The sequence below is a fragment of the Pyrus communis genome, chromosome 11, assembly GCF_963583255.1.
Source record: "Pyrus communis chromosome 11, drPyrComm1.1, whole genome shotgun sequence".
Classification (NCBI taxonomy): Eukaryota; Viridiplantae; Streptophyta; class Magnoliopsida; order Rosales; family Rosaceae; genus Pyrus; species Pyrus communis.
The window spans coordinates 9,466,304-9,488,778 of record NC_084813.1 but is presented as its reverse complement, the minus strand read 5'-3'; the positions used below and the strand labels follow the sequence as shown (position 1 = coordinate 9,488,778).

Sequence of the window (22,475 nt, the reverse complement as noted above, 5' to 3'; positions counted from 1 at the left end):
ATATTCAGTGTCTCGTTTCTACGTCCGATTTGCGCTTCAAAATCCAGCCGTTCGAGTGGATGAAAGCGTTTAGTATATACTTCCAATTCAAGGGAACATCCACACAAATATCAGTAAAAGTTACGAAGAGAAACTGAAACCTATAGACCTGAACTATTTGCAGAGCGAAGCCAGGACTCTGCGAGGTGGAGTGAACGATTTCCGGGAGTGAAGGACAGCCAAGTTATCGAGCACTACAACATCGGCTCTGCTCCAAGGGAAGGCAACGCTTTCCTCTTCAAGAACTTTGAAGCAGTCGTGGATGATATCCGCCGGCAATGGGCTGCCATCTCCAAAAGTGACGGCCTTTACACGGTCGTTCCTTGCATCTTTCCAGCCGGTATATGCGCTGCCACCATGCTGTTGAACCAAATCTTGCGCTGCGTTGTGCTGTTAAATTTGATGGCAGGGATTGGTCCCATGATTGACTTCACTCCATCATCCAACCATTCTAACTTCATGCCAAGCTTAGCAGCCCTGCCAAAAGTTTTAGTAAAAACATTTGAGGGCTCATCTGATTTACGTATTAGACGAATGCATGTTATCTGCGTGGCATGTTGACGTGGTGTTACATGCTCACTCAATTTATGTGATTTACCTTTCTAGAGTTTACGCAGTTTAGATAATAATAATTGCACACGTCTTATATATACATTTTGGTTGGGCTTGTGACACTACGATACTAACGTGGTGTTAGTGTTACGATCACGCTGAAAAATGTGTTTGGAATGACACGTGGTGTTAGTGTTGAGAGCCCACTGAAAAATTACTCATTGTACAGCTAAAGTGAAGTAGAGTTTGTACAATTTGAAGCAATACCTTTGCTCAGCTATGCTCGTCTTTGGTCAAGAAGGTGGACTTCCAGCCGCGGCCGATTGGAGAAGAAGAATCGTCGTCTTCCCCCAAAACCCGGTTATATAACAACCCGTGCTCCTCCAACTTGTCGACGAACTCCGGGTACTTCTCTTTCATCCTCTCGTACACAATGTGGCGCAGAACAATCGGAGTTTCTCCCCCACTTCCAGGCTCCACTTCACAGAAGAAAAACAACTTGGATGGGTACTCCGGCACCACACCACAGGCGCCGTGCAATGAGAGCATACCTGAGCCATTTCGTGGTGGGATGGAATCTTCTGGTCGGGCGGGGGACTCGTTGGCGATAAAAACCCGACCCACGACGTTGGTCCGAGGAGCGGCCCCGCCCACATAGGGTTTTTCGGCTTCGATGGTTTTGGTGATGCAGGAGGCGAAGATATAACTAGCGGGAATTGGCTTTCGCCGTTGAGCTTCTGCTGTGAAATTCGGGTTTCCACCAAGGTACCAGCCATGCTGCCTCTCTGGTATGGGGTGGCAAGTGGTTTGACGCGCCGGTTTGCAGTGTCGGGGTGAGTTGGTGAACTGGGTTAGGGAGTGAAATAATATGGAGCTGTGTTGGGTGGGTCTTTCAGGTCCGAAATTGTCTAGGTTCAATTAGACATTTCTCATCATGTCTTTTGGTCAGAAGGTTCAATTTCGACCAAAAGGCTATAAGTCACTTTTAGCTCATATTTGTGAAAAATGTGTCTAGCTAATAACCAAATGAATGTGTTAAAAAGAATGACGGTCAACTCTAGCAAATCCGCAAGAAAAACTGATTTGGTATTGCTGTGCTTTGAAAAAAAGTTGATTCTGCTGTGATGTGAGAATAAGCGGTTGTGAAATAAAGCAGCAGAGTGTTTGGTAAACTTTTTTGTAAAAGTGCTTTTGAAAAAAAAAACAATATTATAGTGTTTGGTAAACTTTTATGTAAAACAGATTTGAAAAAAAGCCGATTTTTCAAAGCTGGGTTTTGCAACTTCTTGTTTTTGGCTTTTTTTCATCCAAAACTGTGAAAAAAAGCTGAAGCTGAATGTTTACCAAACACAAAAACAGCTCACAGCTTTTTTTGATACCAGCTTTTTTCAGAATCACCTCAGTACCAAACCAGGTCGCTATAAGTCACTTTTAACTCAGATTTGTGAAAAATGTGTCTAGCTAATAACCAAAATGAATGTGTTAAAAAGAATGACGGTCAACTCTAGCAAATCCGCAAGAAAGCTTTATCCTAATGAGAGTATCTCCAAATGAAATGTCAAATTGTCCAAATCAGCAATAACGGTAACAAAAGACATCATTAATGTTTTCTAACCGAGAAGCCAAAACTGATGTGGCATGATATGGATTGACATCTCTCCCCCTTGTTGCTAAATTTAACAGCACCTTCAGATTTTTTTAATTAATTAGGATAAAGTACAAAAAACTACCTCAACTATTAATCTCAAGACACTTTGATACCTCATCTTTTAAAAATGACAATGTCATACCTCATCTTACGAATTTGTGCCAATGTCAGACCTCCGTCATTTTTTCTGTTACTTTTTCTGTTAAATACTGACGTGGCCAAAGACGGGATCTACTCACTAATCCAACTAGATTAAAAAAATAATAAAATATATTTTTGATAATAAAATATCCAAAATTAAAAAAAAGTTAAAAAATTAAACAAATAAAAAAGGCCTAGGGATGCAGACCTTCATTTCTTCCACCCGCACCAACCTTTCTCTCTTTCTTCTCTTTATCTTTTCCTGCATCTCTCTCCCATTCTAACTCCCTCTTTTCTCTGCAACCATCGACACCGAGGAGGAGAACAACGGTGGGAACAAGGGGAGGGTTTAAGGGCGAAGAGAGCGGAGGTGGGAAGGAGGAGGAGGGTTTTAACAGCCGAGAAGAGGAGGAAATCGAGAAGTCGAGAGACGGAGAGAGGTCAGAGGAGGTGTGGGGTCGACAGCGAATCAGACGGAAAAGAGAGGTCAGATGAGGGATCTGGGTGTGGGTTTGGTATATGGTGTACGGACTCAACCTACTCTTCTCGTTCAGAGCCAAAAGTGCCTCTTTTATTATCTGAAAACAAAATTCGCAGCCAAAATTCAAAACCCAGAAGCAAATGCTGGTGGAGAAAATAAAGAAACCATGATCTGAGATCACGAATCCAAGTACTTGAAAGTATGGAGGATGAGCGGCAGTTTTGGTTTTGGGTTTAGGCTGTTATGGCTTCCTTTCTTTCGAAGTCCTAGGTTTTGTCTGCTTAATCAGCTTTTCTTCCTTCTTGGGCTACTTCGTCGCCAGAGCATTCATTGGTCGCGGGACAGAGGAGGGATGGGTCGGGTTATGATTTTTATGGTGGGAGCAATCTGTGGCCGGGTTGGGAGGTGGTGGAGAGGGAAAGACGAGTGCGGGTAAGGATAGGGACAGAGGAGGGAGATCGAATCCCAGAGAGAGAGAAAGATAGAGGGTGGTGGAGGAAGGTTGGGGGAACGGGGAAGGGTTTGGTGGCTGTCGAAGAGAAGAAGAAAAAGGCTTGGTGCGGGTGGAAGGGAAGGCCGGATCCCTTAGGCCATTTTTAATTTTTTTTAGTTTTTTAATTTTTAATTTTTTTAATATTTAATTATTAAAAACATATATTTTTTACTTTTTTAACATCTTTAGCCATGTCAGCATTTAACAGAAAAAGTAACAGAAAAACTAACGGATGTCTGACATTGGCACAATTTCGTAAGATGAGGTATGACATTGTCATTTTTAAAAGATGAGGTATGAAAGTGTATTGAGACCAATAGTTGAGGTAATTTTTTGTACTTTACCCTAATTATTAAATATTTTTTATTAATTTTTTATTAGTTTAAAGCATTTTCCTTTTGTTTTTTTTTTCATTCCCAATGTAAAGAAAGTACATGAATTATTATTTTATGTTTAAAATTTGATATATTGATTGGAGAGCAAAAGTTTCAAATTTGGTACCATGTAAGCATTCAAATTTAAATTTTAGGTTTAAAATTTGATATCTCTTTTGGAGATAGTCACTGCTCGTGAAATTGTGACCTAGAATATATTCACTCACACACACAAAGAGATAGGAACCCTACCTAAGCTTCATAAACAAGATGACCCATACTTAGGGCTGGAAAAAAATTCCCGAAAATCCCAAACCAAAAAATTCCCCAAATTTTCGGGATGACATACCGAACCGATCTCAAAATTTCGGTACGAGAATCAGTATTGTCTCCTCAATTTTTTGGTATATATATTATTACACATTTGAATTGTTGCTAACTTCTAGTAACAATATAATTAGCGTTTTATCACCACGTCTATAGGTACGAACCTCCCACACACGCACACTCACCTTGCACTGCTGCTTCTCAACCAAATGTGTCTATGTCTTCAACATGAAATCAAAAAAGTGTATTGTTAGTTTTCGAACATATTAGGTTTGTAACTTATATTTTTGCTTTTGGTGGTTTGTTACTTATTTTATTTTGGTTGCATGTTAATTTGACTTCGTATGAATGATTGGTATTTCAATATATATGAAATTTGGGAATACCGAACCATCCCTAAATACAGCAAATATTTCGGGAATCCCAAAAATTGAGAATACCGAAATTTTGGTTCGGAATTGGTCTTCAAATACCAGTCCCGAAAATTTTCGATTTTCGATTTGGGATCTCATACCGAACCACCCCTACCCCTAGTCTAGTCAAAAGATTAAAGACCCTTTAAACTGAAAAAAGGTGACCTGGGAAAACAAAAAAAAAAAAAAAAAAAAAAAAGCTAACATGACTAAAAATATTGAATTAAATTTGCTACTTAATACTACGGTCTAGTAGTATTCATCTCCATTTGTAAGTGAGAGGTCTTAGGTTCAAATCTCGTGAATGGTGAATTTGATACCAAATTAAATTGCCCAATGTGTGGTTTAGCCGAACTTCCTCTCTCCTTAGTGTAAAAGTATGATGTCCTAAAAAAAAAAATTTTAGAAATAAATCTGATTGACAGTGCTAAATATGGACTCATAGTCTAAGTTCAATTATGTGGTGGGCTGGGGTGTAATGGGCCGGGCCCGGATCAAATAAAGTGATGGACCCAATAACTACAGCAAAAAATGGGAATGAAAATTGAGCGCCACTGATGAAATTCAAAAGGAGAGAGTGACGGAGACAGAGAGCGGAAGAGAGATGCCGAGGAACGAAGAGAAAGGGAGGTCAGTAAGGACGGCGTTGAGGGAGATATCGAACAACAATGGCGGCAGATGCGGCGGCGGAGTAAGGTTCTCTAAATTCTCCGCCACCGCGAAGAAGAAAGAAAAGGAAGGGCACAAGTTTAGGGTCGAAGAACATGATAAAGAAGAAAAGGACCACCAAAACGACGACGCTCTCGATCGGCTCCTGCTAGTTCAGTCCGATCTCTCTGCCCTAACTCACCAGGTAACACAATTCCTCCATCGATCTCAACAACCAGAACTGGGAATTACAGAAAAGTTGAAGTTTTCGCCTTTATTTGAAAATTTCATTTTCTTTAGGGTTTTGTGAATCTGTCAGAATGTATGATTTGGGTTGAAATTGAATGGTAGATTGATGAATTGGTTGTGCAAGCATTTAAATGCCGAGGAAAAGCAACCAAAGAAGTCGAATCGTTCGTGAATTTCTTGTCCGAAATGCTTTCGTCTTTGAAGGTCTGCAAATTTATACCCATCATATGATTAGTCTTTGAATTTCGTTATTATCTGCACTTTATGCAAATTTATGCAATTGCTTGCAGCCATGGGTGCCCGGGTTTCAGAAGGCACTCTCCGATCCGGTGGAGTATGCTGCAGATGAAGTCGAAAGGGTGGAGATTGAGAGTCCACAAGACTCGTTAATCTCTCCTTCCCCCCTTGTGTCCTGGCGCGCGGAGTGCACTATTGAAAGAGGGAGACATCTGTTTAAGCTAACCCCTCTTCCCATTTCAAAGTCTCTGTCATCCAGACCCCCGGTCCCTTCTAGGTCATCAGTCTTTGAGAGAATTACTTCGTGTACTGTCGATAGGATACCAAAGTTCAAAGCCACTTTCGGAGATGCAAATGATAATTTGCTTGAACTCGTGACAACAAAGTCAACTCCAAGTAAGCCTTCTGATTCAGTTGCTACTGAAGAAGGAAGTAGTCTTGAGCCTGAGTTTGTTTCTCCACCGCCAATGTTTCCGAAACAAGGGGGATCCATGGTTATGAATGTGATGACTCCATTCCTAAAAATGTCTCCTCCTAAATCATGTATTATGCTCGAACCCATTTCAGAGTCTTCTCCCAAGGGTCGTCACGCGGTTCATAAATCCACCCCGTTTCCTGTTGGATTCACTTATTCCAGTGATTCCTCTGGCAACAAAGCTTCTGGGGATCTTGCTTTCAGGTATCCAGAGCTGTTGGCGCTACAACAGCCGTTCAAATCAGGAATTAGAAAGAACGATGTTGAATCATCACCAGAATGGTGCATATCGCCTCCTAAAACTTGTGTTTTACTTAATCCCCATGATGAAAAGTCTCCAGGCAATGCTGCTACTGGTTTACAATTGCCAATTACTGGGCATCTTCTAGATAAGAAAATTAGTTTGTCTGTATCAAAAGAAAATGGTTTTCAAGGAGGCACTCACCCAATCAAGACATCTTGTCTTCAAGGTATTTTCACCATTCATTGTTTGCTTCTTACTATTTTACTTGTGAGCACACGGATAACATACTGGGCATGTTTTGATTTAAATCCTCTGTATTATTCTTTTGTCACAGAGACCGCAGGCGGCAGATTTTTGCTGATGGAAAGCACTCCCATCTGGAAAGAAGCTGAAAGCTTTGTTGGAACGGGCAGAAATCCTGGTGAGAATACTTTAAAGAGGGAGCTATGGACAAAGTTTGAAGCAGCTTCTTTGAATGGGGTTCGATTTAACAACACTGTAACTCATAAGGGATTTCTTGACCGATTGGATGAGGTTGTCGATGGAGTTTAGCAGTTGGCTTTTGGTTACATAGTTTCATGATCTTTCGAAACTTCTGATTTGCTTGTACAAGGTGGTTCGTATCTATCTTATAGAAGCACAAGGCGCTTATTACATGTAATTTTGTATCCCCAGTATCTCGAACAACCAGCAAGGGCATGTAATTTTGCAGACTTCATGGTTTAAAAATTAGAAATTCATCGTTGTTGTAAGCCCTTTGGTTGCTACTGGAGTTTGCCTTTCTCTCTCTCAGTGGTGGTGTTCATGAACCAACAATCAGAAAATAAGCTTGAGGCTTATTTATTCGAGCGATATTCTATTTAATCTAAACTATGGGTGATTAAATCAGAACAAAAATGTGCTTGTCAAATAGAGAACAATGGTGCTTAAAATTGGCTAGAAAAAAGCTTTCAAATAACCAAAAGTTTTCATGACTGATGTTAAGCAGAATGAGTTAAAAGTGCCTTTATAAAAAAACATGGATTTTTAATATAATGTTTTAATTTTTTTTTAGTAAAAGCACTTTTGACATAATTGTGTTTTAGAAAATTATTTTTGAACTAAACGTGTAAGACTATACAATAAGTTGAGAAGATTATAAATGTACGCTTCTTAATTTAGCGAAATAAAAGAGGTATGTTTATACCATTTTTAAAATTTTAATAAATTAATAACAATGAACTATTTTGTAACGATTTTTTTTTCTAATATAAGAAGCGAGGGAATTAAATAAAAAAAATAAAAAATAACACAATAACAATAATAATTTGTGCTAAGGTCACAAATTCCTAAAACCCTCCCCTTTCTTCAACACTTCCTAAAACCCTGAAACCTCAATATTCGCTGGCAATGGTTGGACCGAGTGAATTGATTCATCACATTGAGTCGTACGTCGACACGTCCCGCTCTCCTCCCCAGCAGGTTCACGCCCCACTCAATTTCTCCAACTTTTTAACAACAATTCTCTGCTACTTTGAGTTCCTCACTGTTCGGAAAATTATGGAATCAAACGTTAATCAATCGAAATTATTATTAAATTATGAAACCTTTTAAGGTTAAATTCTGTTTACAATCCTGGAGTTTTGAGGTTTTCAACATTTAGTACATCAAAAAAATTTCCATGTGGATCTCTTAATGAGACATAATACCTATGTGGACAATGATTATGCACCACGTCTCATTAAGAGGTCCACATGGAATTTTTTTTTTTTTTCTTGGAGGAGGGGTTAAAAAAAATTAAAAAAAGAAAAGAAAAAGTCTTCTACCACCCCAACCCCTCCCCCCCCCCCCCACCCATCTTCCTTCCCTTCTCTCCTCTGCAACTCTCATCTCTTCTGATCCATAGCCTGCCTCAACTCCCCCAAAGTGTAAAACACCTGCAGCCTAGTCCGGTCAATAAGTTGAGTAACCAAAAACCTTGAATTCCTGAATTAAAATCTGAATCCCAGCTCAAATCCTAGTACCAAATTCTCGATACTAAAACCCTAGTCATGGCATCCGACGACGAGATAGAGAAGACGCAGGAAGAGAGGAAGAGGATGGAGAAGCAATTGGACTCCCTCACCTCTGTCACCCTTTGAAACAGACCTCTACGGTGGCACCGACAAGGGCGCATATGTCTCGTCGATCCCTGTGAATGACGACGATGACAACGTGGAGGCCATGGACAATGAAATTGCTCAGAGGATGGTAGCGTCGTACATGGCCCCTAAGTCGGTGCTGAACGAGAGGCCGAGAGACGGCGACATCGATGAGGATTTGGAGTTCAAGAAGCCGCAGAGGATTATCGATCTGGAGGATGATTATCGACGACAGAGGTTGAACTGTATCATATCGCCTGAGCGGCACGACCCGTTTGTGTCCGGGGAGAAGACTCTGGACCCGTCGGTGAGGACTTATGCCGATGTGATGAGGGAGGAAGCCCTGAAGAGGGAGAAAGATGAGACTCTGAAGCTTATTGCTAAGAAGATGAAGAAGAAAGAGAAGGCGGCTGCTCTCATTTTTCTCTCTCGGTCTCCAATTGGGACCCATTTCTGGGTTGTGGGTAAAGGTTGGTGGTTACTAAGTTTTCTCACAGAAGAGGGAGAAAGACAGAGGAAGAAAGGAAGAGAGAAGGGAGGGAAAAGGTACGGGGGATGAGGGACGGAGAGGGTGCGGGGGAGGTTGAAGACGGTTTTTTTTTTTTTTTTTTTTTTTTTGAATCTTGAATTTTTTTAACCCCTTCTCAAAAAATTAAAAACAAAATTTACGTGGACTCTTTAATGACACATGACGTTCAGTTATTGTCCACATAGGTGCCACATCATCAATTAACGGCAGACTTAACAGTTTAACTAACGGATGTATGAGACTGTCCCAAAATTAACACTTTTATGACTCTAAGACGAAAAAAACTTGATGTACTAAATATTGAAAACCACGAAACATGAGAGTAGTAAACAGTTTTTTGCCCAACTTTTTATCTTTTTTTGTCATCTGGGAGCTTCGAATTTAATAAGTTTCGGTACTTGCATTAGTTTGAATTAGTGTAGGATGGTTTTGAAGCTCCGAATGTGTTTGCATTGCAGGCTGCGAGCTTGAATTCGATCGTTACGCTCATGAAGAGTGACTTTTTAACCATCCAAGTGCTGGTGCGGCTAAATTTTCCATATTTTTGTGTTTCAGTTTGATTTAGAGCTCGTTTGGATATTCTATTAAAATGATTAAAAGTGTTTTTGGTGAAAATATTATTGGAAACAATCCTTAGTAAAAACCTTAGTAAATCTTGGAAAAGTACTTAAAGTGCTTCATTGAAGAAGCTTATAACTTGTGTTTCTTGTATAAAGCATTTTGAGTGCTTTTGAAACCCAAAAATATTTTCTTTAAAAGTGTTTTAAGTCATTTTAAAAGCACATTCAAACAAGCCCTTAATTGGTTTGTTGTAGCTAATTTCTATGTATTTTAAATAGGTGAAAGAGATGAGGATGTATTTGAGCACTACGCATAATGTCATCCGTGCTTAAGGTAAATGTTGTGCCGTATAAGATTTGTTTTTTTGTGCGCTAGTGACTCTCTCTGCCGCCGGGATTCGGTTAGATGATAGGAATACTTATGAACTTGGGATCCAGTAATGTTGCTCTAGATTGGTTTTGTTCTTTAACTCTGATAAATATCGGTGCTGATTCTTGTTTTCTGTTCTAAGTTTAGGAGGTGAAGGATAGAATTTGAATTCTTGATCATATATGCTATATGAAGGGTTACGAGGTCTAGGGCTGGTTTGGTATTTCTGTGCTTTGAAAAAAATGCCCTAGTAGAGGATGTTTAAGCGGCTACAGGGATTGGTTTTCGAGATATTGGTGCTGGGATTTTCTGGCAGCAGAAGAAGATTCCAGGTTTTAGGGAATGGCTCTAAAATTCTTTGGTAGGGATAAAGGATGTGCATAATACCTGGGGTTCCTCGGTTTAAAGAGAAGGTGAGAGTTTTGACAAGAGAAGGAAGAAACTTGGGTTGCGGAAGCACTACCCGCATGAACAGTGCATAAACAAGTGAGAGACAGAAGCTAGGTACACAGCTTCAGTAACTGGAATGCTTAATTCATCAAGCGCTGTATGGATTGGTCTCAAAAAATGTATATTTGTTTATAAACTCTTTCACATTTTTTCTTACAGAAAACCATAAAACAAGCATCTATTTTGCAAGTAAACTAAGCTAAGGGCAGCATGCGATGCCCCTTAATTATACTTGAGTTATGTTACCCTCTTCTTTCTCCAACAAGTTTGTAGCTGCACAAATAGTGCTGCTCTACAATCCCGGATTGCAAGATTTTTTTCCCTATAATTTTCTCTTCTTAGTACTGAAAAGGATAAATTCCAAGACAAAATCTGAGAGCTTCTTGGGACATGGTATCCTTCTTCTGGCAGAAGTTGTAACGGTTCTGTCATCAAAGCCACTAGATAGTGCAATTATTCATAGCTTGATAGGGTTCTTCACAGACAGACTGGTGCGTTGGCTCATTTATTCTGGAACCTCTGTTTCGTGGCGTTGTATTTTTGCTTTCTCCAAAGTAAATTAGTGATATCATTCTTTATCAGGCAGATTGGAGAGCTTTACGTGGTGCACTTGTTGGTTGCTTGGCGCTGCTGAGGAGGAAAGCTAATGCTGGAATGGTCTCTGCTGGTGATGCAAAAGTTGTTGCTAAGACTTACCTAGAGTCCCTACTGGTGCAAGCTTTAAGGCACCATGACAGAAAGGTAGGGTTTGTGGATGCCATTCTTAGTGCCTAGGAAATTGGACGAAGAAAAATTACCTGGCTGTTAAATGTATAGCCAATGACTAAGAAAACAAATATGCTTGACTTCCATCTCCAAATTATGTTGCAGCTTTGCTTTGGGCTTTTGCAATGCCTTTTAGTGCACCATCCCAATGAAGTTGCATCGCAGGTATTTCTCCTGTCTAGCTTTCTTCAGCTTGTTTGTGTTCTTCTTTCTGTTTTTGTCTCTTTTCAGCAATATATGATGATCATTAATGTGAAATGTCGATCAACATTTCACACACGCATGCAAATATACAGAATTGCATGAAGCTAAAACCGAATTGTTACTCCTTCTCTAGTTTTATACACTCACTTCCCTCGGACTCCATTCACAACGAACATGGTTAGGGTCATCGACTTTTCCAACGCTAGCTCAACAAATCGAATCGTGCTGTGAATTCAACGTTTAACCGTGTGGGGATCGCTCATCGTTGTACGTAAAACGGCTTGTACTTGTTGAGCGTTTGAGTAGTTGTAAATATTCGAATACACAGCGTAGTTGTGTTGGCAGCTAGGCGATTACGTGAAGAGGCAACTTAGTTTTCTGTAGAATGTTTTACATTGTTCAATATAGCAAGGGCACTAAATCCCTCAATTCACTTCCATGAATGTTTTAGCTTCAACGAGCTCTTATTGTCGTTAGTGCAAATTTAAGGCTAGTTTGGTATTGTTGTGTTTAAAAAAAAAAACTACTTCTATTGTGCTATGAGAATAAAAAGTTGTAAAATAAAGTTGTTGAATGTTTGGTAATTTTTTTTTTTTTTTGGTAGAATTGCTGTTAACAATCATTCGATTATTAACAGCACTTCGATCCAGCGGACCCAGCTGCTGCTTGCTTAACTCTTCCGCCCACGTGCGGAGATGATGATTTTGATTCTTGAAATTTGATCCAACGACTAAAGTTATTATAACTTTTAAAGGAGACCTGTTTTTAACCGTTGGATCAAATTTCAAGGACCCAGATTGGTGAATTTGATAGAAGGGATCCGGAGAGGATCTCTTTCCTGACCCTGAGACCTTTTGCCAGCCTCCGGACCCAAAACTCGCCAAAAATTCATACTCAGAAACCTTGACAAAAAGGAATGCTACAGACGCTTAAGCACGCTTTGGTTTGGACGGTTACAGCAAAGTAGATGGTCGTCCCAAAATCCAATAGAATTTTACGAGCGAATCCAAGCTGCTTAAAATGCAATGTAGGCCATAATCTGAGTAATTGACTTGAGGTAAAGAAGGCATATTTGTGGATTTGCCCCTGGAACTTATATAGAGTTATCAATTTCCCCCGTAAATTTTAATTTTAACCGATTATTCCCTGAAGCCAATTTCCTTCTTGAACTTTAATTTTAGCCGATTACCTGCTAGAACTTTTATAAATAGCCAATTCTCCCTCCTAACGCTAGATTTTAAAAAATCTCATCTACTTTTCCCTTCATTTTGATCACGCAAACAATACATAACAATATGAGGGCAAAAATGATGAAAATTTTTAAAATCTAACGGTAAGGGGAAAATTGGCTATTTATAAAAGTTTAGAGAGGTAATCGACTAAAGTTAAAGTTCAAAGGGGAAATTAGCTAATTATAAAAGTTCAGAAGAGTAATCGGCTAAAATTAAAGTTTAGAAGAAAAATTTGCAGCTCTAGCGAGCGGATGAACGGACAAATACCTCTGTAAAGTACGTAATATATTAATAACAAAATCAAATATTCAATAAAACAAGCAGGCGCACAATTTATTGCTGAATACCATATTACCTAATCAAGTAAAAGACACGGATTAGAACTGGTGGGAGGGAAAACCTATTCTTTCTGGATGAACTCGAGAGCACTATATTCAAATCAAAACGTTCTAAAACACGTCTAACTTCTTTACAAGGTTTCTTTTTCATCTTACCATTTCATGGTATCTGAGGAAAAATGTCTTCTGGCTAACGATACGTGCAGATATTTTGAAGATCGAATGGACGTCCCAAAAACAAGCTGTCAAATGAGTTCGAACTTGCCTTTACTTTGCATTGACATCCGATCGCAATTGGGCAGATTCCAGATAAGTTGCTAGCCTTCACGACAGTCAGCGACATTGACATCAATGGAGAAGTTAATCAGATAAATCATCGTCACCACCACTATATTCATCCATATCTTGGTGCCGTGCAATCTTTTGTGGCCTTTCAAGGGTATCTTCAACATCATAGCCTCTTGTTCTCAATTTTGATACAGATCCCCTTGAATAATCCTGAAAACAGCGGCAAGTCATGCAATTACAATCATTCGATTATTAAAACCCTATATTACCCCATAGAAATTTAAATTTCAACAAATAGGTTCTCATACCCCTGCATCCTTTAGTTCAATTGACGCAACAGTTGGTCTCCGCCTAACCGTCACTCTTGCAGGTGCAGGAAAATGCTCAACTTCATCACTGGTTTTTCCCTCTTTGGATCTCTTTTTTCTTAAAACAAGCTTTGTGGGAAGGGGCTGCATTGTAATGGAAAATTTATAACAACGATACCCTTGAAGACTTCTCCAAAAACAAAGATCAAGAAATACGTGCATGCATAATTAAAGATTAAATTCTCGATTCAAGGGGATACCGCATAGCGTGCTTCATCATCATCAAAGGAAACAAGGTACGTTGTGGGATCGTGGACATCATCACCTCTTACCTGTTGAGACATGAATAGGCTTGTTATTAAATAAACAGTCAAAAAGTCAAACTTATTAACTTCTTAAACTGTGGACAAGGTACATACATCGTAATGATACTCGCGAACCCAAGAATATGAAACATCTTCAGATTCATCATAGGGATCTTTTGATAGCTGCCACGATTGAAATGGTAAATAATATATGAGCCCCGAGAGCAGCTATAAACTGTTAATGCTAATGTTCTCAAAACAAGCATGCCTACCTCATTCGGTGAAGGGACCATGTAAGCCAAAAATTTCTCAGGATTAGCTGGATCTACACCTGTTACCTTATAACTTTTCATTATGGCCTGTAATGGATGAGATCATAATAGATTACTAGCCAATTATTGGATGCTGAAGAAACATGAAAATATTCTAAGTACAACTTTGGAGAAATATGAAAACATTCAAATTCATCTAAAGCTAGGGACATTATGTTGTGCGATGGCACTTACATGCATTATTAATTGTTTCCCAACCAAAACGAATAAGCAACCACCTAAGACACATTAACAGGAAGTGAAGCAATACTGTTTGAAATATGGTTAGGAGCAAACCTGGGTAATTTTTTTAGTGGGAGACGAAGTGGATACAGGTTCTATTAGTTTTTCTTGTTTGCCTGCCAGAGCTTTAACCAGACTAATTCGTACAAATATGTTGGTCTTCAATTCATACAAATATGTTGGTCTTCTATTAGTTTTTTTTAATTCTATTATACTTCACTGATTTTGGGGCTTTCACTTCTAAACAATGTTATAGACTGCAATGCCCAAGACATTGAAAATGGAAGGTTTTGAACATCTAAAATTTACGGCAAAAAACTGGTTGCATGCATCATAACCCCAACTCACTCTTGATTCATAGGCATCATGAACCGACAGGTCCAACTTGCTGTAGATTTCTGAATCAGCAGTAGGAGCACCATCAAATGCTGCAAGGACAAATTGGTCGTCATACCTGTTACAAAAGAATCATCAGTAACAGCCCCAAGTAAATATGAACATTCTAGAGGCAATACAATTTCTTTAAGTAAATGCTTTAGGTATTTAATTAATCAGCCACCAGCCCAATTGTTCATTCTCTGATTTGTCATCATTGAAATAATATCTACAATCTGCATGTACGCACGCCCATTTATGAACATAGATGCTTCTGATTTCTAAGTGTCTGGCGCCTAAAATAACAAGCTGTTAATAAACAGCACAGCTTGACTTAACCATACTCCATTGCCACCACGTATAATGACTTTACTTATATAGATCAGCAATAAAAGGATATATCATCATGTTAATAGAACATTAAATATTACATACCGGTCAAAATCAGGCAACAGAGGTAGAACCTCTTCAGCGTATAAGTTCTTGTTGGTTGCATGAACAGGTCGTGACTTGCAGGCCTCAAATGATGCCTCAATTTCCTTGATTTGTCTTTCCCTGAAAAATGATTCATTATAATTAGTTAATAAATAATAAACATTAGTTTCACAATCACAAGAGTAGGTGGGCGCAGAGCAACCTGTCATTGAGGTTCTCCAAAATGTTGCGACCCTTCATTTCCCGCAGTTCTTTTGCTTGTTTTTCAGTTAAAGACTGTAGATGGCAATGCACATAATTATAACATAGCTTACCAATAATTTAAAGACATATTTCTCATCTAAAATAGAGCATTGTTTGACTACCTGTCTTGCAGACTCCATGCTAAGAGGAGATATATATTGGGTTTTAACTAGCCATGCAACCCCTTTATCAGTAGGCCGCTCTTTTCTTCTGATGCCATCCTTTTTCACAGGTGTCACTGCTACATCATCCCGCAATAATTCCTCATCTTCCAAAGCAAGGTGTAGTCTAACACTTGGAGGAGGAGGACTGATTGAACCAGTAAAAACATATGTTCGGAATTGTCTTGCAATACAAAACTATTGATCTTAAAAAGTTTAGGGTTGAGTATGATACTTGTATACACTGAGGTCGAGTAGGTCAAGAGGAATCCCAAGATCTGGCTCAACGAAAAGCTTGGGCTTGTATGTTTTCTCCAACGATGTTATTGTGTATTTTGTATATCTGGGGGAGGGAGGGAAGATTGTAAAACTTACCACAAAATAATAATTGAATTTGATCATGAAATTCGATAATTTGATAACAAAGGAATAAGGATAACAATTAAACAGCCGATCATATGTCATAAAGTCATTATTTGAACCATAAGAATTGGTTCCCATAGTCCAAGCTTCAACAATAACTTAAAAACATGCTTGATCCCAGAATCCCAATGATACTTAAACCATAGAGTGGGTGTTAAAACATGAAAAAAATGAACTCAACCTAGACTATTAGTTTCCCCAAAAGATTTAAAACTAAGCCGAGCCATGTAAATTAGTGTCCCCCACCACACCAATCTTTTCTGGATTTTATATTCCAACAGTTAAAATTTCATAAACTGCCAGTTACTCATTCTTGCATACTCAAAAGTCCATGAACCAGTGAACACGCATTACAACAAGGACAAGCCTAAATGCATAATTGTCTAGATGGTTGAACAACAGAAGAGATGACTTACTGATCTTTCTCTTTCTTCAATGACATAAGCTTTGGCTGTGCACTAGGATCTGGAAGTTCATTCCTGAATCTTCAAAGAAAATACAATTTAATTAGAGTCATCATAGGAGTAAACAGAGTGGTGAGCGGACACTATTTCAAACTAAAATTATTTTGTTCTATTTTTCTTTGGAGTAGACTAAAAGAATGTTGTTCAGACATCTAGGACATATGAGACTGACTGTGACATACCGTTGGTAGTTTGAGACAAGTTTACATTTTAAAACATGTTATATTGCTTAAAAGATCATTATGTTCCACTAAACATATAGAATCAAATGAGTAGCAGTTCAACTTAAACTGTTAGGGAATGAATTATCATCATATTATCAAATCGATATGGATGTATCAAGGTTTGAAGTCGGTTTCCATTAAAACAGAAAAAGATTGAGTTCAATTAGAAGGGGCAAATTTATGTTCTTCAAACAAAGGTAATTGTTAGCATACTTACTTCAACTTGCATACAAATGTCGTTGGCTTCTTTAGCCTATTTTCAGTCCTCTCACCACTCAAAAATGGAGTAGCTCTCCTTTCCCCCATTCGCGACCCAACAATGGAACCATGTCCCTTCCCAGAAGACAACATATGCGTCTTCTGCAAAACTGAGTTTTGGGAATCCTTCAGCTGCTGCCTATGCTTCTCTTCTTGCCTTTGTTTCTCAAACTCTCTCTTCTTCCTTAATCTCCTCTCTTCCTCTGTTTCCACTCTCCCTGGCGGCCCATTTGCTTTTTTTGCTGGCACTGAAGGAACAGGGGGCTTCTGCTGTTTTTCAGGAACCCCATGATTCATATACCCACGTTCACGCCTCCCAGAAAGTGATGCCTCTCTGGAAGCCCCTTTGTCATGGGATCCCCTATCTACCCCACTATCCTTACTTTGAGGAGGCGGTGGTGGAGGTGAACCAGGGGGAGGTGGCGGCGGTGGTACCGAAGAATTCGGGGACAAAGGTGGTGGGGGCGGAGGTGGTGGCTGCTGGATTGACTGGTGACTATACTGAGAATTCTGGTAGTACATGGGGGCTTGCGGAGGCTGTAATGGCATATTACTTTGCCCCACTGGAGGAGCTTGAGGGGGCGGTGGTGGTGGGTATGAAGACTCGGGTGGTGGTGGAGGCGGTGGTTGATAGTTGTATTGTGGTGGTGGACGAGGGTGTTGAGTTCTTGGAGGGGCATAACTACTATGCTGGTAATTGTAATTTGGTGGATACGAAGAAGGAGCCGCCGGAACAGCCCCATCGCTGCCACCAGAACCACCACTACTAGCATTATATCCCCAATTCTGGTTATACTGATTGCCTCGCTGTTGCGGTAGCGGCGGTGCTGGCGGTAGAGGGTTTTGATTTGGTGGTGGCGCGAACGATGATTGGGGTGGGAATGGCCGGTATGAAGCCATAGCTGAGCAAATTCTCGAGCACCAAACAATCTACTTTACCACAAAAAGCCAAATTCTACAACGTCCCTTCCAAATTCGCTCTTATCAAAACCCTAAGGCAACAAATTTATCATCAAAATCCAAAACAAAATTCCCAATTGTAAGCTATATATACGCACTTACATATCGAATAGCTGAGATATCTAAACAAAATCGAATACCAGAACCCTAGAAAATTGAAAATTTGACTTGAATGAGGGAGATTATATGCGAACGACAGGAAGCTAAGATTTCGCTCCAAACCCTAAATTACAGTTGCAGAGAGGATCAGAAAACCCTAAATTGAGTGACCAGAGAGAGATCGGAGATCGGAGGGAAGGAGACGCTGTTCCTCTGGGTATTTATATATGACACGACGAGGTGCACAGTGTGTTTGGTGAGCTCTCGGATTCCTTCACCACGTCACTCTGTTATTCTGTTTTTGGGTACAAGAAAGCTTTTATCTTAGATTTCATGATTTGGCTGCATGTTAGTTTTTAACATTTTTTTTTCAAATTTTTATTGAAATTTTACAAAATTACAAATATGTGAAACTTTTAATTGTTTTTTTTTTTTTTTTAAATTTTGTAAACGCTCCCAATGATTTGTATAATTTTGGTGTGCGCCAACATGGGTTTATATTTTTATTGAGTAATTTAGTTATGTGGCCGTATCAACCAAATTTTAACAAAATTAACAGACTAATCACAACGAACTTTCAAATTATGATCTTGAAGATGATCTTGTTTCCATAATAAGAGGGTATTTATTACCCTAAATTTGGAATCCCATATTCGGTGAGACCAGAATATCATGTTTATTATAGTGTTTCTTAAATTAACGCATAAATCCTCACGTTTATTGTGTGTGTGTGTGTGTGTGTGTGTGTGTGTGTGTGTCGTATGTTACCAAGTTTGAATATGAGACACATGACATCTCATCAAGGCTACTGACGGTGCATTAATCAAAAAATATATATAATTGTTTTAGGAGGGATGTACAATAACATGTTAGCTAGTATATTTAGAAAACTAATGAAAATGGTCTAACAAAACTAATTTTACTTTTAATTAATTGAAACTGTAGTAGGGCTTTGAACTCGAGTGTATTGGGTGCATCTGCTATAGTAAATATAAAGTTAAATTACATTTTAGTTCCTCAAAGTCAATTGTAACCTCATAAAAAATCTTTAAAACATTTCAATTTCATACATTTACTTATTGTTTTATTTTAATCTCATACATGACATGGCTGCCAACTTGTGTCACATGACTAAACAATTAATAAAATATTTAATTATTTTTAACATCTGTGGGGGCATTTGTGGAACAAAAAATAATCCCAAAAATCATGGAGGCGACATGTGAACTTTTACTCAAGTAAGACAAGACTACTCTCATTAAATAGGTAGGACTCTCAATCAATTTGGGATATTCCCATTAAGATATTATCTCCTAATTAATATCTTGGAAATACCATTTCCTTGCACATCACATAACTTAGCCAATAGGAAGCTGTCATGTATAGGACAAAACCTTCAGCATGGCATGCCACTACCTCTTATAAATACCCTCATCACCTCCAAGTTTCGGTAAGTTTTTTGCTAAGAATATAAGCCTTAAACACTTACTCTTTCTAGAAAAACTAACTTAGGCATCAATGATTCAACGTGAGGCTTTGGTATTTGATTAAAAGTGTTGATTGCTTTGTAGGTACAAATTTATCAAGACTGAAAACAGCGGATTGTTGCTACCATAATATAGTTAATTAAAATAATGACTGTTGAATTCGTTGAAAAAGTAACAAGATGATTGTATATTAGGGGTGTAGTCAAACTCGGATTTGAGAGGATTTTAAAAGACTCTAAAATACTAGGCAGTCCTCAAATCTCTACCAACCCCAGCCACACACAGGTACCACCATATACTTTGGTAGAATCTCTTTTTGTAAGCATTTCACAGTATTGTACACAATCTGAGCTGGGTTTTTTTTATGAGTTCTTGAGTCAAAGGGGAATCACGTTGATGCTTGTAATACCCCGTATTAAAAAAAATGGTTATGTGTGTGTGTGTGTGTGTGTGGGTAATTATTTACGTAATGATTTTATTAGATTTCTTTTATGCAAGAACCTACTTTCGATATGTAAAATAGTTTCAATGTAAAATAGTTTTTGCTACAAATTATTTCAAAAACTAGCTAGTAGTATTTCATGTTCATATGTAATTAGAGATATTTTTAGTTTGAATTGGAGAAGGAGATTATGATGAGTTTGGCTTTACTTTTCTCACAAAGGCTAAGTGGCATTTTGGCAACCATTAGAGAATAAAGAGGAGGGGTTAGTCACTACTCTAGATAGGTTGAGGTGGAGTTGTAATCATTAGGAGTTAATGATTGGTGATTATTCACCACTCCAAAATGTGGAGGTGGGAAGCCTTTGGCTTATATGTGTGACTAACTGCATGAGTTGGCAATATTTTGTGGTTTTAGAGTGATGATTCACAAGGTTAAGAGGAATCTTAATCATTTGGCTACAATATTCTCTATTCAATTTTGTTCCAAATCTTCCAATGAGGTGAGAACGGGTGGGATTCATATTCCTTAGAGTTTGGACGTGGCTTTTGATGCAAGGAACATCTTGCATGATATTCATTTGCTCATAATTAACTAGACACTTGTTGATTTGCCACTTGAACACTTATCATTCTTAATCATTAGGACAACACTTGTTGCTTTGTTATTGGAACACATTTTATGTCTAATGATTGGCACCACACTTGGTTTCTTTCTATTAGCACACTTGGGAGATATTTTGGAGATGAAGATGTCATGCAATCTTTATAAAGGAAGGAGCAAGAACCAATGGAAGACATGGAGAAAAAGAGAGACGAAGAAGAAGAAAAAAAGAAGAAGAAGGAACCACTCCAACAAGAAAGCAATTCTCCCTTTCATATTAGCTTCTTATATTTCTTTAAAATGTTCTTAGGGCTTTAAGCCATCTTTCATTGTATTTGTAAGTCCCTTATATATATAGTGAAATACAATGAAAACAAACCTGAGTGGATGTAGTCGATTTGGCGAACCATTTAAATCTTGTGTTGTTTATGCATTTACATTGGGAGATCATTGCCATGAGAAGCACTTCCACCAAATTATCGAAAATCTCTATTTATTTCCCCTGAGAATGATGTACAAAAAGTGTGAGACAAATCCCAGAAAAAATACATGAGACCTTACCCAACAAATCTCCACCAAACTCACCGTCATTTTCATCTATCAAAAGAAAGATATCCAAAAAACTAGAAATTCGTCCAGCCTATTTAAGAGCCCAAAACACCATCATCCATAGATTACATCATAGTACTTTCTTCATGAGAGTTGTTTGTCTGTCTGTCTACCATGATATATCCAACTTTCAGGAAAATCCAACAGTGCGATCGTCCAATATGTTTAAAATACCAACTCAGTCTCTATCCCGCAGAAAACTGGACAGCCATGTTATGAGCACCAAAACCCCATTTTTTAGAGCTCCAATAAAAACACTTCCTTCACAAAAGTTGTTCCTTATCATCTCATCTATAACACATCCAAAAACCACAACAATCCAACCTATGTTCTGACTTGTACCCCAGTTCGAACAGATGATGTTCAGTTGAGCTAGCCTTCTCTGCCATCCTTTTTGCATGGCCAACATCTCCAGTTTCTTTCTCTCCTTTTCATGGAAGTTTTTCAGCAATCCGACTCCTATTATATATGTAGAATTTCAGCTATATTAAAGAAGAGGAAGGGGAAGTGGTGAAGGAAGAAAGAGAACAAAAGGGAGGAAATGAAATTGAAACAATAAAAAAATGAGGAAATGGTAACATATTGCTTATCATTTACATTAAATATTATTATTTTATTAATATTATGATTATATTACTCTTGTTACTAATCAAATTGATTTATATTGAAACTTGCAGGCTTGTTAGATAAAATGTAGGTATTGGTATCTATATGAACATGACATATACATAAACATTCATGCAAAGCAAGAAAAAGAGTTGTGTTGAGTTGTGTAAAGTGTTTGCGTTGTGAGGATATTCAAGGGCTGAAGTTTGCCTTGAAAATAAAATAATGAACCTTGTATATGTCAGGAGTAGGATGTAGGGCTTGAATATATAAATTCGTTGATTATAAAATAATGAAATCTTGTATATGTCAGGCGTCAAGGGAAGGGCTTGAATATACAATTAGGCATCGGTGGAAGTACCTGTTTAATAAAGTGGAAATTGAGAGTTTAATTACAAAAATTGGGTTAAGGGATGAACGGGAGTTAACTCATATTCTAAGGTATTCAAAACCAAGTGGTATAAGCATGGTATAAGACGTGCAGGCTTGGGTGCCTTAGGTATGTGTTGACTGTTATCCATATTGTTTGTATGATCAAAACACAAGATATACAATTATATAAATTTATATGAAGCACTTACTTGTTGAAGGTGCAGTAGCCATGCAAACAATGCGTGATTGAGAGAACACCAACTCTGGTATGTTTGTCGTGATCAAGAGAAAACACCAACTCTTCTACGAACTCCTAGCTTGATGACAATGCTCTATGGGAAGCCTTAGTTGTCGTGTCTAGGGTTAGTAG

General features: G+C 38.4%; 2 protein-coding genes and 1 pseudogene across 2 annotated transcripts; 1 reads left to right on the top strand and 2 right to left on the bottom strand.

Moving 5' to 3' along the window:
* Positions 1-81: 81 nt before the first annotated feature.
* On the bottom strand, positions 82-1,367 carry LOC137749365 (clavaminate synthase-like protein At3g21360; annotated as a pseudogene).
* A 3,672-nt stretch (positions 1,368-5,039) lies between these two features.
* On the top strand, positions 5,040-7,124 carry LOC137709513 (uncharacterized). Its single transcript, XM_068448599.1, has 4 exons — positions 5,040-5,321; positions 5,468-5,569; positions 5,656-6,547; positions 6,656-7,124. Exons 1-4 carry the CDS (start codon positions 5,073-5,075, stop codon positions 6,871-6,873), a joined length of 1,461 nt encoding a protein of 486 aa, XP_068304700.1. The 5' UTR covers positions 5,040-5,072; the 3' UTR covers positions 6,874-7,124.
* Positions 7,125-12,819: 5,695 nt separating this feature from the next.
* LOC137708464 (protein PAF1 homolog) lies at positions 12,820-18,286 on the bottom strand. Its single transcript, XM_068447546.1, has 12 exons — positions 16,887-18,286; positions 16,398-16,466; positions 15,794-15,901; positions 15,520-15,706; positions 15,357-15,430; positions 15,155-15,274; positions 14,693-14,798; positions 14,063-14,149; positions 13,905-13,973; positions 13,746-13,817; positions 13,486-13,629; positions 12,820-13,387 (listed from the first exon to the last, which is right to left on the bottom strand). The coding sequence occupies exons 1-12, from the start codon at positions 17,825-17,827 to the stop codon at positions 13,250-13,252; spliced, it is 2,115 nt and encodes a 704-aa protein (XP_068303647.1). The 5' UTR covers positions 17,828-18,286; the 3' UTR covers positions 12,820-13,249.
* Positions 18,287-22,475: the final 4,189 nt, after the last annotated feature.

Bases quoted from the DNA above. Each gene is read 5' to 3' on its own strand.
- LOC137708464 (XM_068447546.1), bottom strand. From the start codon at position 17,827: ATGGCTTCATACCGGCCATTCCCACCCCAATCATCGTTCGCGCCACCA. The intron at 15,275-15,356 runs GTTGCTCTGCGC...ATCATTTTTCAG, and splicing joins TTGGAGAACCTCAATGACAG to GGAAAGACAAATCAAGGAAA. The intron at 13,974-14,062 runs GTAGGCATGCTT...CAATCGTGGCAG, and splicing joins TGGTCCCTTCACCGAATGAG to CTATCAAAAGATCCCTATGA.
- LOC137709513 (XM_068448599.1), top strand. From the start codon at position 5,073: ATGCCGAGGAACGAAGAGAAAGGGAGGTCAGTAAGGACGGCGTTGAGG. The intron at 5,322-5,467 runs GTAACACAATTC...ATTGAATGGTAG, and splicing joins TCTCTGCCCTAACTCACCAG to ATTGATGAATTGGTTGTGCA. The intron at 6,548-6,655 runs GTATTTTCACCA...CTTTTGTCACAG, and splicing joins CAAGACATCTTGTCTTCAAG to AGACCGCAGGCGGCAGATTT.